The sequence below is a fragment of the Arachis stenosperma genome, chromosome 10 (assembly GCF_014773155.1).
Source record: "Arachis stenosperma cultivar V10309 chromosome 10, arast.V10309.gnm1.PFL2, whole genome shotgun sequence".
NCBI lineage: Eukaryota > Viridiplantae > Streptophyta > Magnoliopsida > Fabales > Fabaceae > Arachis > Arachis stenosperma.
The window spans coordinates 128049518-128067235 of NC_080386.1; the positions used below are offsets into that span (position 1 = coordinate 128049518).

General features: G+C 32.4%; 2 protein-coding genes and 1 non-coding gene across 7 annotated transcripts; 2 read left to right on the top strand and 1 right to left on the bottom strand.

The window, feature by feature from the left end:
- The first annotated feature begins 558 nt into the window (after window positions 1-558).
- LOC130955034 (ABC transporter G family member 22-like) lies at window positions 559-8747 on the top strand. 5 transcript variants are annotated; one of them, XM_057881809.1, is made up of 10 exons: window positions 559-669; window positions 763-1103; window positions 5167-5237; window positions 5833-6071; window positions 6207-6362; window positions 6448-6631; window positions 6729-7040; window positions 7188-7475; window positions 7567-7851; window positions 7950-8747. In XM_057881809.1, the coding sequence occupies exons 2-10, from the start codon at window positions 767-769 to the stop codon at window positions 8052-8054; spliced, it is 1977 nt and encodes a 658-aa protein (XP_057737792.1). In that variant the 5' UTR covers window positions 559-669; window positions 763-766; the 3' UTR covers window positions 8055-8747. The 5 variants fall into 5 exon arrangements, with proteins under 5 accessions (XP_057737792.1, XP_057737793.1, XP_057737796.1 ...); XM_057881810.1 differs by lacking the exon at window positions 559-669 and adding an exon at window positions 5393-5468 and having other exon boundaries at window positions 934-1103; window positions 5640-6071; XM_057881813.1 differs by lacking the exon at window positions 559-669 and adding an exon at window positions 5393-5468 and having other exon boundaries at window positions 934-1103; window positions 5648-6071.
- A 113-nt stretch (window positions 8748-8860) lies between these two features.
- TRNAC-GCA (transfer RNA cysteine (anticodon GCA)) lies at window positions 8861-8932 on the bottom strand. The gene has a single exon. It is a non-coding gene; the product is annotated as a tRNA-Cys (tRNA).
- Window positions 8933-10201: 1269 nt separating this feature from the next.
- LOC130957698 (uncharacterized) lies at window positions 10202-11117 on the top strand. The gene is made up of 2 exons (XM_057884542.1): window positions 10202-10364; window positions 10864-11117. The coding sequence occupies exons 1-2, from the start codon at window positions 10202-10204 to the stop codon at window positions 11115-11117; spliced, it is 417 nt and encodes a 138-aa protein (XP_057740525.1).
- Window positions 11118-17718: the final 6601 nt, after the last annotated feature.

The following is a 17718-nucleotide window of genomic DNA, read 5'->3' on the forward strand; positions in this document are numbered from 1 at the left end:
TTATAGCAAAATTTATTTTATATATAATCATATTCGAACATTTAAAATTGTATAAATTACAAATATTAACTGTTCCATAATAAAATAAAAATTAAAAATAAAAATATCTGTAACTCCAATCAGTTATCCAAAACTAATAATGCATGCATGGCTTCATTATTTAAAGACCTGCATGACCTTCAATTTGTCCGTATTAGCCGCCACATCAGCGATGAATAGCCACGCGCGTATAAGGTTAAACCTACCATTAATACTAAAAGCTTTGACGCTCTTACCACCTTGAATCTCGATCAAACAGTGACGTCATAATGCATGCTAATAGTCACCTAATGTCCCTCCAAAATTCTCGGAAATCAATTAATTAATTATAATTAATTGCATGGAAATATTAAATGAGAATAATAATTCTTCACATGTTTGACACGTGTACGGAAAAACCGTATTGATGCAACAAACGTCCACGATGCATCCTCATGTAGATAACTTGCAGGGCCACGAGTCCCAGTACTTATCAAGGGGTGGTTTGGTAACTTTGCTCAACATACGTCTTAAGTCTTAACAAACTTTCCTTTATAAAAAGCGTGAGCGAGTAGTGGATCTAATTATTCAGTTGTTATTGGAGCATGGTCTTCTCTCAAAACAGAAAAGAAACGACGAAAGAAAGAAAGGGTAAGATAATTTCAAATTTTCAATGATTATCTTCTTTTCCACTTTCCAGTTGGTTGCAGTAAAAAATGATTTTAATGTTTAAATTTATTATAGAGATATGGAGAATGGAAACACGTCATCCTCAGGAATAGCAAGAACGAAATCGGATCAGCTATTGATGATGGAATCGGCGACGGCGGCGAATAGTATTAAGTCATCGCCGGAGAGTGGTGGAGGAGGAAACCTGTCTCGGAAATCGAGCAGGAGGATGACGCACATAAGGAAGTCTCGGAGCGCGCAGATGAAGATAGAGGTGGATGAGGTGAGCAGCGGTGCGGCACTTAGCAGAGCGTCAAGTGCGAGCTTGGGGCTGTCTTTCTCCTTCACTGGCTTCACTCTTCCTCCTGATGATGAAATCTCCGACTACAAGCCCTTCAGTGACGATGATGATATCCGTAAGCCTCTTCTTTCAACTTCTTTCAGCTGCTTTTTAAATGATAATTTAGACAAATATATTAAATTATTTAAATATTTTTAATTATCAACTTAGCTAAAATTAATTACACTTAAATTTTTAATTAAAATAAAATATCTCGCAATAATTCTCTTCTCTCAATTTATATATATATCAAATACATTTATATTATGTGATTGACACACAGAGTTACATAAAACTATCTTCATCACAAATAACTCTTAATTCTCTTCTCTCAATCTAAATATTAAATACATTTATATTACATGGTTAAAGCTAGAGACTTACTTACAACTATCTTCCTCTCAAATAACTCATAACTCTCTTTTCTCAATCCAAATATCAAATACATTTATATCAGAGGATTAAGATGAAGACTTACTTACAGTTTTCTTAGTCTGAAGTTAATAATTAATAAATAATAATTTATTCAAACTTTTTTAAATTATTTAATAATTTTTAATTGTTAATTTTATATAAAAAATTACTCCATGTAATTTTTACCTATAATTAATAATTGGTAACTACAAAATTATTCATCTGAATATAGTAAATAAAAGTTTAGTCAAATAGTCAAGTTATTTAACTATATATTTTCACATTTTGTCTTTTATACGAAGGCAACTTTAACTTACCTTAATAATTTTATGAAAGAAAATAAAAAAATTAAATTAAATATTTTTTAATAATAATTATTAACATTTTAGGAAATATTTTATGTTTGTTAATTGTATTTTTTAACACAGTAAATTATATAAAAAAAACGTCCTAATTTAATTGTCTCATGCGCTTCTGTACAAATTAATTAATTATTAAGGGTGAAGGCTTATACGTACCTTTTTCAATGATGTTTCACGAGTATGAATATGATAGTATATACTACATTAATTGAGTTTCGATTTGAGGCTCAGATTTCATCAGTCTTCTAATAAGAATGCAAGGTTACGAACGCTCTAGAACTTAATATATATGTTGTGTCCTTACTAGAACCACGAAGTAATAAAATATATAAATAAATTATTCTGGGTTTAATTATTTGATGATATATGTCAGCCAAAAAATAATTAAGCCACCAAAAAAATTATTTGATGATATATAATTATATATGAATGCATATTTAGCTCTCGTGTTCTTTATTACATCGCTGATATATATGTTGATTAGTTTTTTTCTACCTTTTTCTTTTCGGGTAATGTTAAGTGATAAAAAAAAACAGCCAGCATTTTTTTTTTTACTGATTTTTTTTGTTACCAAATATTTTTATTATTTTCTTTTCATCCTATAAACAGCGAACTTTTGGAAGGAAAATAAATGAACTAATTAAATATCATTTAAGGACAAAATAAATGAACTAATTTAAAATAAAAACATTTAAATTTTTTAAAAAGAATATATAAAATTTAATTAGAAAAAATATTTTTAAATTTAAACTTAACAAAAAATCATATTTAATAAATTTCATGTTAAATTTGTTTAATAATCTATTATAATATTAGTTGAAATTAACTATTATAATATTGATTCCCTAACGTTAGTCTTCAGCAACAGAATTATTCTTCAAGGAATTATTTTGTATATAAAATATTTTTTATATACACACACAATTATGTATTATTACTTTAAATCATTAAAAAATTATTATTATTATTATTATTATTATTATTATTATTATTTAAAAGCCATATGATATAAATATCTAGTTTGATGATATGTTAATTATACTTAATTTTTAATCGATTTCTTTTTAGATATTATTAAGCAAGCAAGCAACATCAATTACAGTTTAAGTATTTATTGTTTAAATTGTGTGACAAATTAAATAAGCATCCGCTAGGGACACAATGGATTATTTGTACAATGTGTACAATGGCTATTGAGTTATGAAATGAACATCTCCTATACTATTTAAAATAACCATCCGAGTACAAGGGATAATAAACATCTTCTCGAAAAATTAGTTTAATTTTTATATTCACCAAGGATCGAACTCTTGACCTTTTGGATTTACTGCTTAAATACCATGTCATGATACCACTCATTCCAAAAGCTTCAATTATGTAACACTAATGATTATATCTCTAATACTCCATAAACCTCTATTGTACACATTGTATAAATATTTCATTGGCTACTCATAATTTCCCATTAAATAATGGTCCCCATAGGCGTTGCAGTTTAAGTACTTAATAAACATTTTTTCAAGTAAAACTTACATTATTGTTATACACAGAAATAACAACGGCAAAAAGAACAAAAATAGGTAAGTACAATCCCTAATTAGTACGGCTCCGTGATTACCACTGAATTTGGTCATCCCTACTCATCCTTATTATGGAAACATCAAACACCACAGTATTCTCTTACATATTTAAACTTTAACTAGTACTTTTTTTTAGTTTTTATCTTATTTTATTCCTCCAATTACATATATTTATTTTCTCATGGACAAGAGATTTGATTAAAGACTTAGTCATAGATGAAATTAGGAAGGGTTACAACTTACAAGCTGCTGTTATCTGACATTACTATTTTTTTATATACTTATTTGGCATTACTATTAAGGCTTATGCACTTTAAAGATGTGTTGTTTATTTTCTTAAAATAATAATAAAAAAATACGCACACATAAATACATGTAGTGTGTTCAATTGTTAAGATACTAATAAAGAATAGGGTGAACGTGCATTGCATCGGATTTGATATGGTTAAAATTTCGATCCGATCTATACTAAAATCATCCAATATATGTGGTTTTTAAATTTGGACATGTGCGGATCAAATCGGATCGGATATTGGATATATCCATAAAATACAAAAATATTTTTTAAAATTTATTTTTATTAAAAAATATCAATAAAATTTATTTTTTTTATTATTTTAAATATGTATTTTCAAAATAATATTAAACATACTTTTTTAAATAATAAATTAAAATAATACAACATATATGATAATTATTAGTTGAAATAAAACATAAAAAAATATTTATTTATTTATTTCTTTATTTTTGTGGATACGCGGATATGCAGATCGAATATGTGAATATTTACACAAAATTCGCAATCCGATCCTATTAGTGTGCGGATTGGATCTGATTCGATAGTTTTACAGATCGGATATATCCGCAATTTTTGGATGAAATTCGAATAAATAGATATACGAATCGGATCCGATCCATAAACACCCGATAAAAAAAATACTTATTATTAAAAACTAATTCTATCTTTATGATTAATGATGAAGATTATAAGAGTAGAAAGTAACATTTTAAAAATTTTGAAAAAGCAAAATTATAATAAAAATTTATGTCTTAGATGTAATATGTGTCTCGGTTATCTAACTACAAACCAACAAACCTTTAACTACAAACCCGTGATTAACGGTCCAGAACAACTACACAAGTATAATTAATGTTACTGTGCTAATGTCCTTTTCCATATGAGCCACTTGTGTCTAAGCCTAATCTTCATGGTCCCCACAAGTCACCAATTCATCATAATAATTAATAACATATAGTAACGTCGGTCTAATTAACCACGAAAATTATTTTATTTAATTTAGTCTAGGAGAGTTTAATACATTAGGTTTATGTATATTTCTTTGTTGACTATGATCATTGACGACAATTTGATGTAGCACTTCATAACTGGACCTATATAATGACTCTTCCTTCATTGTTTTTTTATGGAAAAGCACAGTATATTGTTTCAATCTTGGGCCCCCTTTATTAGAGTTCAGTTTGATTTTTTGTAGCCTATATAGTGAAATCTGTTTGACTTACCATAAAGTATTAATTATTATTATTAGGGGTCTCAATCAATTTTCTTTCATTTGGACTTTATAGATCAGATAGACCTGCTGTGAATATCATTGCACCTTCAATCATTTTTCTTTACACTATATATATATAGTTAGAGAAAAATGAAGTAATAAACTACACAGAATAACTGCCTAGTATATATTGGCTTCTACTTTTGAAGAGGAAACATATATTTTAATCCAAAATTATATATAAAATAGGTTGCATATAATGTATATTGCAGCGGAAGATATTGAAGCTGGAACTCATAAGCCAAAGTTTCAAATGGATCTTACTCTACCAATATATCTAAAGGTACCACATATTATTTTTACATATAAATAACAATAATAATAATAAAAAAAAAGCTTTTGTTGCTGTTGATTCAATTCCCTGCCTGCACCGGTATCCAAACCTTGATGAATAATAGAGCGTGAGTTTGATATGGTGCTATATATGTATTTGGGCAGGGAACGATTATTGAAGCTTCATTATAGCAATCATTGATCAACGCCACCAATAAGCTAGCAATATAAGCATGATCAGGTTCAGTCTTGTACAATGTTTCATATTTCTTGTGATGTCAATGTACAAGACTACCCCTCCTCTCACCCAAAATTAATAATAACATTATTACCTACCATAATCTTTTTTATTTTCATTTTTACATTTTTTTTTCTTTTTGATGATGATGCCTATACTAACACACACATACAGGGCATCAGTGTAAATTTATTTTGTCATACCCTTGAAGAAAGACATAGGTTGAGGCTTTGGAAACCATCTTCTGGATTTGAGAGGCTTTATAAGATATGTGCATTGAGCTTAATTTTATGCTTGATATAATAATGATAATAATTAGTTACTAGTAAATAAGAGTTAAATTGTGATTATGGGGATAAATGTGCAGTTCAGTGATGTGACATATAAGGTAGTGATGAAAGGAATGACAACAAGTGAAGAGAAGGATATACTGAAGGGTATAACTGGTTGTGTGAGTCCAGGGGAAGTTTTGGCATTGATGGGACCCTCAGGAAGTGGAAAAACATCACTGCTGAATCTTCTTGGAGGAAGAATAACTCATCACCCCACTGTTGGTGGATCTATCACCTACAATGACCAGCCTTATTCTAAGTTCCTCAAGAGTAGGTAAGATTCCAACACCTATCTTCGCTTTCTTATACTATTTTGGAGAAAATTCACGTGCAGATGTCTTCAAATGAATTTGATAGTTGAAAATCGTTAGAAAATTTGACATGTTTGATTGTATGCATGTGGTGGCAGGATTGGATTTGTGACACAAGATGATGTTCTGTTTCCTCATCTAACTGTAAAAGAAACATTGACATATGCAGCCAGACTAAGATTGCCAAATACATTAACTCAGGAGCAAAAGGAACAACGTGCTTTAGATGTCATCTATGAGCTTGGTTTGGAAAGGTAGTAGTAACTAAATAATGAATAGCTTGATTATCATTCTATCCACAACAATATAGGAATAGTAATAGTATGATACATGAAACAGGTGCCAAGACACTATGATAGGAGGATCCTTTGTTCGAGGAGTATCTGGGGGAGAGAGGAAGAGAGTCTGTATTGGCAATGAGATCATAATCAACCCTTCTCTTCTTCTTCTTGATGAACCAACTTCTGGCCTCGATTCTACAACAGCCTTGAGGATTGTTCAGATGCTACAACACATAGCAGAGGTACTTTTTTTTTTTCTCATTCTCATTCTTATTCATTTCCTTTTCAATTCATAGAAATTGAAAGTAGGATCCATCACATTCCTATACTTGCTTGCAGGCTGGTAAAACGGTAGTGACAACAATCCATCAACCATCAAGCAGGCTCTTCCATAAATTTGATAAGTTGATCCTTTTAGGAAAAGGGAGCTTGATTTACTTTGGAAAAGCATCCGAAGCTATGTCTTACTTCCAGTACATAGGGTGTTCACCTCTCATCACCATGAACCCAGCAGAGTTTCTACTTGACCTTGCAAATGGTAACATAAATGATGTTTCTGTTCCATCAGAGTTAGAGGATAAAGTTCAAATGGGGAATTTGTCAGAAGCTGAAACTCGCAATGGGAAACCATCACCTGCACTTGTGCAAGAGGTAGCTAACTTCTCATTATCCATTTTATATCATTTAAGTAAGATTCTGTTTGGTAAATGTTTTAGCGCAGAAAATTGAGAGATAAGACAGAAATATTGTACCTATTTTAGTATTTGTTTGCTTATAGTATTTATAATTTTTTGTCAGTATCTAGTGGAGGCGTATGAGACTAGAGTTGCTGAAACAGAAAAGAAAAAGCTACTGGTTCCTATCCCCCTTGATGAAGAACTCAAGTCTAAGGTTCTTTGTTCTAAAAGACAATGGGGAGCAAGTTGGTGTGAGCAATTTTCCATCTTGTTCTTGAGAGGATTCAAAGAAAGGAGGCATGACTATTTCAGCTGGTTGAGAATCACACAAGTTCTATCCACAGCAGTCATCTTAGGATTGCTATGGTGGCAATCAGATGCTAAAAACCCAAAAGGCATGCAAGACCAGGTAAACTCCTCTTCACTATGACAGCACCAATCACAACATGTACTGATAAGTTTTAACATCTTATATATATCTTCACATTTTGTCAATTCAGGCAGGACTACTTTTCTTTATTGCTGTGTTTTGGGGATTCTTTCCTGTCTTCACTGCAATATTCACATTCCCACAAGAGAGAGCAATGTTAAATAAGGAAAGAGCAACAGATATGTATAGACTAAGTGCATATTTTGTGGCAAGAACTACAAGTGACCTTCCATTAGACCTTATCTTACCAGTGCTTTTCCTCTTAGTTGTTTACTTCATGGCTGGATTGAGACTCAGTGCAGGACCATTCTTGCTTAGCATCCTTACAGTTTTTCTCTGCATAGTTGCAGCTCAGGTATATTATATACGCATCACTATTTCTAGAACCAACTACTAGTAAAGATAACAACTATAGTTTTAATGAGCTAAGGTTGTTTGTTAAATGTAAATAAGGGACTTGGACTTGCTATTGGGGCAACACTAATGGACTTGAAAAGGGCAACAACATTGGCTTCAGTTACTGTAATGACTTTCATGCTTGCTGGAGGCTTTTTGTGAAGGTAAACTTAATTAACCTGTTGAGTAGTTTCAATGGTAACTCAAACAAGTAACTAACATGCTTCGAAATTCGGCAGAGGGTGCCGATATTTATATCGTGGATCCGGTACATATCTTTCAACTACCACACGTACAAACTTCTGCTGAAGGTGCAATATGATGAAGAAGTGACACCAATGATAAATGGAATCAGAATTGATAGTGGCTCAACAGAGGTGGTTGCTCTGATAGCAATGGTTTTTGGTTACCGTCTATTGGCATATCTTTCCTTGCGTTGGATGAATGTTTCATAATATGGAGCTTAACACTGTGAATGGAAAACATTAATATATTGACTCAAGATTCATTCCTGAGGAGGACTTACCAAGTGATGTGCCAAGCACTGATGGGATTATGCAGCTTCTGTCCTTTCTTTATTCCTTCCTTCCTGTATTTCAATTTCATAGCCACATTAGTATATGGACAGTTTAGAGGAACAGGATGCTCTTTTTGAAAGAATTGTATTAACTCTTAGAATCGAAGACTTGCTTATCAGAGGAGCCATAACTCTAGCAGTTATTAGTAGCTAGAAATTAAATATGGGTATGGCTATATGCTATTGTTGAGCTTTAAGAACTAGTGATATTGCTATCAGCTACTCACTAGTAAAGTTTCAGATAGGATTTAGGAATAATATTATAATTTTTTCTATCATTGTCCCATTGTAATTCAATGTTGTTCCACTGATTTTGATAAACAAAGCAAACAAGTATATGGTTTTTCACCTAACTCACTAGTGAAAAAATAAAAAATAAACAAAATAATAAAGGGCCCAACCGGGTTCGAACCAGTGACCTCTTGATCTGCAGTCAAATGCTCTACCACTGAGCTATGGACCCTTTGTTATTAAATTTTGTTCCATTAATAGATTACAGAATTATGTTTCTCTTTTTTATCTTCACAAATCAAGAAATGGTAGACTTTTATTTTTATTATTTTAAAAAATTGAAAATTAGGCAAAACTTTATAGTTTCTCACGCTAACAATTCAAAATTTATTTTTTTTGAAGGATATTAAAAGGGTAAGAAACCAAAATTTGCAGTTCCTAATCCCAAAAGTGGCACTATGCCAACTTCACAAAAATTTGGTAAATTGGATGAGTATAAAATACGAGTAAAGGTAAAATCATTAATTATCAAGCAAAATTAATATTTATCTTTTAAGTGGAATTACAATTGCTTTAGTAAATAAAATAATATTAAGTAAGGTTAACATATATTTTAAGTTCTTTTTTACATCGTTTTCTTTTATTTTTAACTTGGCCCCTTTAGAACTAATTTTCCAACTTTGTCCGTATACAAAGACTTCTAAATATGAACAAAAAATTAGTTCAAAATTTGTTCTTTCCTCTTCCTCTTTGTTTTCCTTTTCCATTAGTAAAGGGAAATTTATAAATCAACACCTACCTAATATAAAATTAACCATGTTAAATAAACACAATAACTACACAATATAATTACTGGTATAAATTATATATTAGAATATAAAATATAAATTAAAATAAATAAAATAATACATATATTTATATATAAATATATGATGATTATAATATAGTAATTAATTTTTTTTGTAAATATAACATTTTTTATATAAAATACGGAAAAGTACACAGCGCTTATTTGGGATATCAGCTTACTAATTAATAGATAAGATATTAAGATGTGTTTCTCCTTGCGCGCATAATTTGCTCCAATTCACACAACTTTTAGTGCAAATAAGTTTATATTAGAAGGTAAGTATCTATAGTTAATTTACCCTTTTGCAAAACCAAATCTATCCGAGAATCTAGTCTTGTAATGAATATTTAGAAGTATCTTTTGTCTTGATTTATCCATTTAGTAAAAATAAATCTATCCAACAATCTATTTCAGTAATAAATATGAATATTTAGATACGCTTATTAAGAAAGGATTCAAGATAGAAAAACTAAAGAAAAAATCTAGCCATCGTTAAATCCCATACCATTTAAGTTTCACTAATTGAGGCATCCCCTAACATGGGATCAATGCATTGTTAGATTTTCATCTTTCAAAATAGATAGTAATCAAAAGAGATTTGATTCTTCATAATGTGTTCATGCATGTAACATAATTTGAAAGTGAAATATGATGGAGACTTCAATGAGATTTGGATTGATGGCTGTATTTGCTGTATCTGGGAGCATGGTCTTGTTGGTTCATCAAGTCCACAAGCGCCTTCTCTCTAACTTCATGAAGAAATTTGAGTTTGAAATGGGTGTCCTATGCCCACGTGCCAAAACTAATCTCACAGGTATTAAAATACGTTTTAGACGCGGATGATTTTTATTTTATAAGAGATTTTTAAGATATCATGAGATTTTTTCTAGTAAAAATCGGTATTTTTTTCAAATTCGGTAAATAAACGGAATTAAAAAGGTTTTTCTTGGTACATATACTACGATAATACATATTGATTAACTGTTCTTCGAGTGATACATTATAGATACATTGAAAACATAAATAATTATAGTCATATACATATAAAATGACAAAATGACAAAAATAAAATGCCAATTTTCGAAACAATAGACCTGTATATTTTATTTTTGATAGAAATTTAATTACAGTCAACTTCATGTAAAGTTAATAACTGAAAGTCGTTAGATGAAAATTTAGTCAAATCAGTCAAATCATTTACAATTTTCAATTATCAACTTTACATGAATTTAACTGCACTTGAATTTTTATGTTTATTTTTTTTTATAAGAGTAAAGGCCACATAGTGTTGATTGAATTTGTGAGTTTAAAAGGGTGCAAGAAAAACCAAGAAAAGAAGAAGGTGCGGTTTGCAAAACAAGTGTTAGAAGTTCCAATAGAGAGCAGAGGTTGTTGTCGTAGAAAAATCACATCGTCACAATTGTCTTTCTTGGCTGAGGAGGTTTCTGTTTTGGAGAACATTCAAAAATGGAGGCGTGGCCCAAGTTTAGAGGACACCATGCCTCCTAACAGGGCAGCTTTATATAGAGGGATTCTCAAATGTAAGAAGGGAAGATTTCGATGTTAATTTTATACTCTCATCATAATTAGATACATGGTTTTAAAATAGCAAATGTATAGGTATAAAAAAAAAATCATTTTACATGACAAAATTTTTGAAGATATGTGAATTTCAAAAAAAAAAAAAATAGATGTTATCTTTGTCCCTTTAAATAATTTTGTCATGCAAGTGATTTTGTGTATAAAGTTGTTCGGTATAATTGTGAATAAACCTTTTTTTTATTTCTGTCAAATTATCTACAAAATTTTTTGGTGAAAAGTCAGGTGAAGTCGACTTCACATGAAATTAATATCTGAGAACTGTTAGATAAAAATTTAGTCAAATCAGTCAAATTATCTACGGCTCTCAAGTATTAACTTCACGTGAAGTCGACTTCACCTGATTTTTCACCAAACTTTTTTGTTTCTTTCTCTCTGATGTACAAATTTATAAGTAAGACGTAACTTTTTGAAGATTATATATTGATTGGTGTTGTATTTTTTTTTTAATTTTGTTTTGATATTTGTATTGTAACACTTTGTCTATTTTACATGTGAAAATTTGTGAAATTTATATAACTTCGGTGTCAATGTTAAAGGAATTATGTAATTAACAATAAGTCATTCTTAAAACTATTTTTTCCGTTTAGGTTCAGGCGATAACTTAACAATAAAGAAAAAATTCAATAATTTTGCATATTGCAAATAAATTGCTTTCTTTCTTATTTTTGAAGCATGTGAACAGAACAAAGTTTGTCATGTTTTTTTTCGTTTTTTTATAGTGTGTTATTATTTCTTATTGTTAGTGTAAAATTTTATACTGGGATCTAATTAGGTTTTTTTTTTGGGGGGTCAGGATCTAATTAGTTATTTCAATGAATGTGATAGTAATTAAAGAAGAGAGACATTGGGTTAAAAAAATTTTTTCCAATCTACAACTCCAAAAAGTTATTATCGTTTTCTTTTTTAAATAAAAGAGAAACTTATAGATTTTATAAAACTAACACATGAAGTTGTTATATAACCAACACAAAAATCTTTTAAAAAATATACAAAGTTTTTTGAAAAGAAAAACTTTTATATAATAGCGTAGTTATAACTAACATTACAATTGAATTCTTATAAGAATTTCTAACTTGTTACCCTTTTCTTCTTTTTGTTTTTGTTTTTTTTAATTGGTCTGATGCTAACAAGTTACTTACATGTGGGTTTGGTGGCGTCAACGTTATACTTATCCTTCTTCTTTGGGTCTGAGGGTGCGCCAATATCAAACCTATTGTGCTTTCTTTCTTGGGTCATAACAATAAAACCCATTGGACTTTTGATTTTTAGTTCTTTATGATTTTCAGTTTCAGCCCAATATTAAACAATACCCCAACTAAAACTTGTATCCAATATTGGCAGAGGCTTTGAACCGATGGCCTATTTGTTAGACTCGTATAGCCACATCTGAGATTCAATTCCCAGTTGCAATTGGGTGTGATAGAACCTGTATTGTGTGTGTAAATATGGTGTGGGTGAGTGAGTAATGTCTAGGATTGGAACTTATCCAACCTATCAAAAAAAAAAAAACCTTATATCCAATAGCATACTAAAAATCTAATCAACTTGAGTTAGTGGGAATTTGAATCTGCCTTGCCTTGCCTTGCGCATATAACAACCTATTGTGGATAACTAAAAAAAATACTAAAAACCTTAAAGGGAATTGTATACAATAACAATAGGCTTGAGAATGAATAGCAAGGGATTTCAACCATAGGGTTCTTGGTGGTTCTTTTAGGTTTAGGCTGGAGAGTTAATTTTTGTGGGGGTGGGGGGGGGGAGGGGGGGGGGTATTCTGGATGCGGGTTGAGTTCGGGTCGGGTATCTGGCCCTATCCATAAAAAACTATAGGGTGGAAAAAAAACAAAGATTTAATAACACGATTAGTTAAATAATAAATTTACATTTTAAAATAAGAATCCAAGTGTAGCTACAACCTAGAATGGCAGAGTCTAGAGTAGACAAAAAAATAGAAGTAAGAGAAAAACTGAAAAGAGAGTGAGAATAGTAAATGGTGGTGAAAGGTGAAAGGTGAAAGGTGATGGATGATAGTGAAAGAGGGGCACGTGACACGTGGGATCACAGAGAGAGTGGGTGACTTGTCAACCTTAGCTGTCAGTGCTGCGTTGGATACGTAAGGCCTAAACCTAAACATCACAAATATCATGGTTACCATCTTTGTTTAATTTTAGCAAGATTTTTTTTAATTATTTTTTATACTCTTAAAATGATTAAAATTAAAATTATATTCTTCGAAATTTTATTATTTTTTTCATTTTTATTTTGAATTAAAATATTATTAAATAATTTTTTTAAATATTATTAAAATTAAATAATTATTGTAGTTATCATAGCAATAAACAGCAGTACCATTATAAAATGACGCTGCCAATAAATTTTTTTATATAAAAATATTATGCATACATTTAATTATTAGATTAATCTACTTATATATTTTTAATATATATTTTATATTTTAACATATGATATACGAATAATTAATTTATAATATAGATATTTATTTATATAAAAATTGTATTATTAAAATTAAATACTTTTCATCTCATCTCTTCTCTCGCATTATTTTTTCGGTTAATTTTTTTATGTAGAAAAAATTTGTGTGTAGTGCAATAAAATAAACATTTACAAAAAACTTTACTGCTATAATGTCAATATAAAAAGCAACATACATTTTACCCTCTTCATTTGCTTTTTTTTTTTTTGTTTATAAAACTAAACAAACGCAACCTACGTTTTATTTCCTTGAGAGTTTTCAATTTTTTTTATTTTTTTTTTGGTCCAAAACAGGGCCTGCGTTTATTGATTTTTTTTTTAAAACAAACGCAAGTTGTGTTTTTTTTTTTTTTTGCGTCAGATTTTTTTTAAGACCACAAAATGCATGTTGTGTTTTTAAAGTGTTAGAATTTTTTTTTTTAAATATAAAATGCAGGTTGCATTTTGTGAAGGAAAAAATATTTTAGGTAAGAGTCTTGCTTATAAATACGAAGTGGGATTCATTCAAAGCTCCTCCCTCTACTTTTACTCCTAATTCTCTTTCTTGCATATATGTCATAGTTGTGAATTTTTTGGCAGTTAATTGTGTCAAAAAAGTCGGATTACGTAAGGTTGGAGTTATGGAAGGTATTGCGAATTTGCGAATGTATTATAACGGTGAAATTATACCAAACACACACGAAGGGGTGACTTTTGTTTGTGAATGTCCGTTTTCATTTGCTATTCCATGCACAATGAGTTTTGTAGAGTTGCAAAATGGTCTTTGTGATAACATATAAAGTCACGTTTCGAAAAGGGTGAGCAACATTTTATATATGAATCCTGTACAAGTATTTGGTGGGCTTATACAGTTTGGAATAATGCCCATCAATGACGATGCAAGTATGAAGCAGATGTTCTATATTTATCAACAAACTCGATTTCACGTGTCGATAATAGAGTTGTACGTTGAGTTCGAACAGCAGTCGGGGCTGGACGCGGTTGGCGAGGAGGTCAATGTTGATGAGCTCGGGGATATAGATTGGAAAAAAGATAACAACGACAGTGAAGAGGAGTTCGAAGCCAACTATGAAGTCGATGACGAAAACGATGACCGGCGGTGCAAAATTAAGCGGATGCGATTGTTAGCCGGCACCCCTTTGGTGTTCCGTCTTTTATGCGTACTCTGGATCTCAAAGCCATGCATGCCCCGGAATTTCCTGAGTATGCGAATATGGGTATGTTATGATTATTAATTCAAGTTACCACTAGTGTGTAATTTTTTTACCTTCTCTAACTGATGGTGGTGCACATATCGTAGGTGAAGGCAACGTTGCGGCAGAAGATGGTGAGTTTAGTGTCAAAATTAAATTTGGTTCTAGAAAATCGGTGATATCTGCAATCAAAAGCTACACTATCTATAGAGAAGTTGATTACACTGTGTTTGAGTCTTAGTCGCAGACATTCTATGCGACTTGCAAGGGTTATGGTGTAGGGTGCGATTGGCTTATCTGAGCTAGCTTGATTCGAAAGAAAGCTTGTTGGGAGATCAGAAGATACAATGACAAACACACGTGCAGTTGTGCCAATGGGCACGATTTCAACTCAGACACAATTGCAGAGGCTATTAGGCCATTGGTCGAAACAAGCTCGTCGATAAATGTGAAATCTATTATTGCAGAAGTTCAATCCAGGTTCAACTACACAGTAAGTTACCGCAAGGCTTGGTTGGCAAAGCAGAAATCTATCGCAAAAGTTTTTGGTGATTAGAAAGTTTCTTACTAGACTCTGCCAGTATGGTTGAAGGCAATGAATGCAAAGATGCCAAGGTCTTCTGTTCAAATCAAAACGCTCCCCGTTTACTGTGAGAGTGAGGAGGTTCAAGGTGTAAGAGTTCTCCATCGTGTTTTTTGGAGCTTCTATCCGTGTATTGTAGCATTCAAATACTGCAAGCGATTGGTGCAAGTTGATGGCACACACCTGTACGAAAAATATAAAGGTACATTTCTAGTTGCGGTTGCACAAGATGGGAATCAAAACATTGTGTCGATTGCGTTTGCGATAGTCGAGAGTGAGACGACAGTTGCATGGGAATTTTTCCTAACCAATTTGTGGAGATATGTTGTTAACATTGATGGTGTCGGCAACATTTCTGACCGCCATAACTCCATCGACGCAGCAATAGCTCGCAGTAACGGTGCATGGTCACCACCAAGAGCGTGACATATTCTGCATTAGGCACATCAGGTCCAATTTCTTACGAAGGTTCAAGACTCCGTATTTGCATAAACTCGTGGTTAACACGAGAAACTACATTCATTGTGCTGGGCGTTTTCATAGTAATTTTATGGCATCTGCTTATGATTACATGGTTTGTTCAACAAGCTATTCCAGGACGGAACAGGAGTACAACAAAAACTACCAAATGCTTAAAGAGCTGGGTGAGGCATATACTCAATGGTGCGATGAAATTAGTGTTCAGAGATGGGTGTTGGCATTCGACGGAGATCATCATTGGGGGACATATGACGACAAATTTGGTAGAGCGCATTAATTTTGTCTTGAAGGGTGCATGAAACCTTCCTATAACTGCCATTTTAAGTCTACTTTCTATCAGCTAAACGAATTGTTCACTTGAAAAAGCACTGAGGCTCATGAGCATGTCCACAACGTTTCACGTATTCAGAATTTGTCACCAAAAGAGTTGAATAAAGTTTTAGACGTGCAGGAAACATTGTTGTCAATGATTCGACAGGCGCAAGAGATGTTTGAGGTTCGCGAAATGTAAGATGGTTCCATTTTACACTATTAACCTTGCACAACGACACTGCAATTGTGGACATTTCCAGGTTGAGCGACTTCCATGTCTCCACGTCCTTGCATGTTGCGTTAACCAACATTTTGATTGGCAAGTATATGTGTATGACGTGTACAAGATGTCTGAAATTTGCAAGGTTTACAGAGGCCAGTTTGTCCCGATGGGTGACCCATCCACATGGGCTCCGTATAAAGGAGCGAAGGTGATCGCGAACTAGACGTTGAGGCGCGCGACCAAAGGAAGACCAAAGTCAACCCGCTACTTGAATGAGATGGATTCGCGTGATATGTGTGATCCTCGCCGGTGAACTATATGTGGACGGGAGGGACATAGCCAGAGCCGATGTCCTCCACGCGCAGGTCCAAGCTCTGCCAGGGGTCAATAGTGATTAAGCCTTTTGTATGTTAACGCATTTTAAACTAGTCAGTAACTTTTTATGTAACTTTTTATGTACCGTCATTACCTAGTTCAAACTAGCGTGTACTTTTTATGTCTTTGTGCAGTTTATTTATGTATGCGTCAAACATTGAATAATAACTATGAAGTTAGATAAAAAGTGCAACAGGCTTAAACTCAAATAGAAAAATACAATACAAAGCTGAATATACAATAATAACTACGAGAGCTAATAGAAGCATCTAAATATACTTACGACATACAACACTAAATACGAGATACAACACTGAATACAAAATTAAACCCAAACAGTTTAAGACAAACTGCAACAACCTACTTTCCCAGCGCCTTCTTCGAATACTGAGATGGGGTATATTTATCCGGGGGCGCAGTCTGTGTCCGTAAATTATACGGACAACCCTGAAAAATACCGATGTCAGCAGCACCAACATCCGGCATGCTGGCACCGCCAGTCTCGTACAAATCGGAACCACTCGTGTTGAAGTTCATGTCCCAAAAATTCTTCTTTCGGCTGCGGGTATTCATTCAAGTCGAACAACTCAGTGCGCGGTGGTGTGGAAGGACAAGGAGGATCTACATGACCCGACGATTGATCCATCTCGAAGTCACTGGCATAACCTGATGTAGCGCGATGACCAACAGACGGCTTAGAACCAGCAAGCACTTGCTGCTCTGGCGCCGGAAATAGATAAGCTGTGTTTCTCATGAGCTGAGAGAAGCTGATCGAGTCAAGTCCACCCAACGGACCGAACTGACCATCGGCTGGAATTACCATATGTGTTATGTATGGTTCCGCTGCTTGATGTGATTGTGGTTCCGATATGTACGGTTGTTGCTTCTCGTATGCCAAAAATTGTTG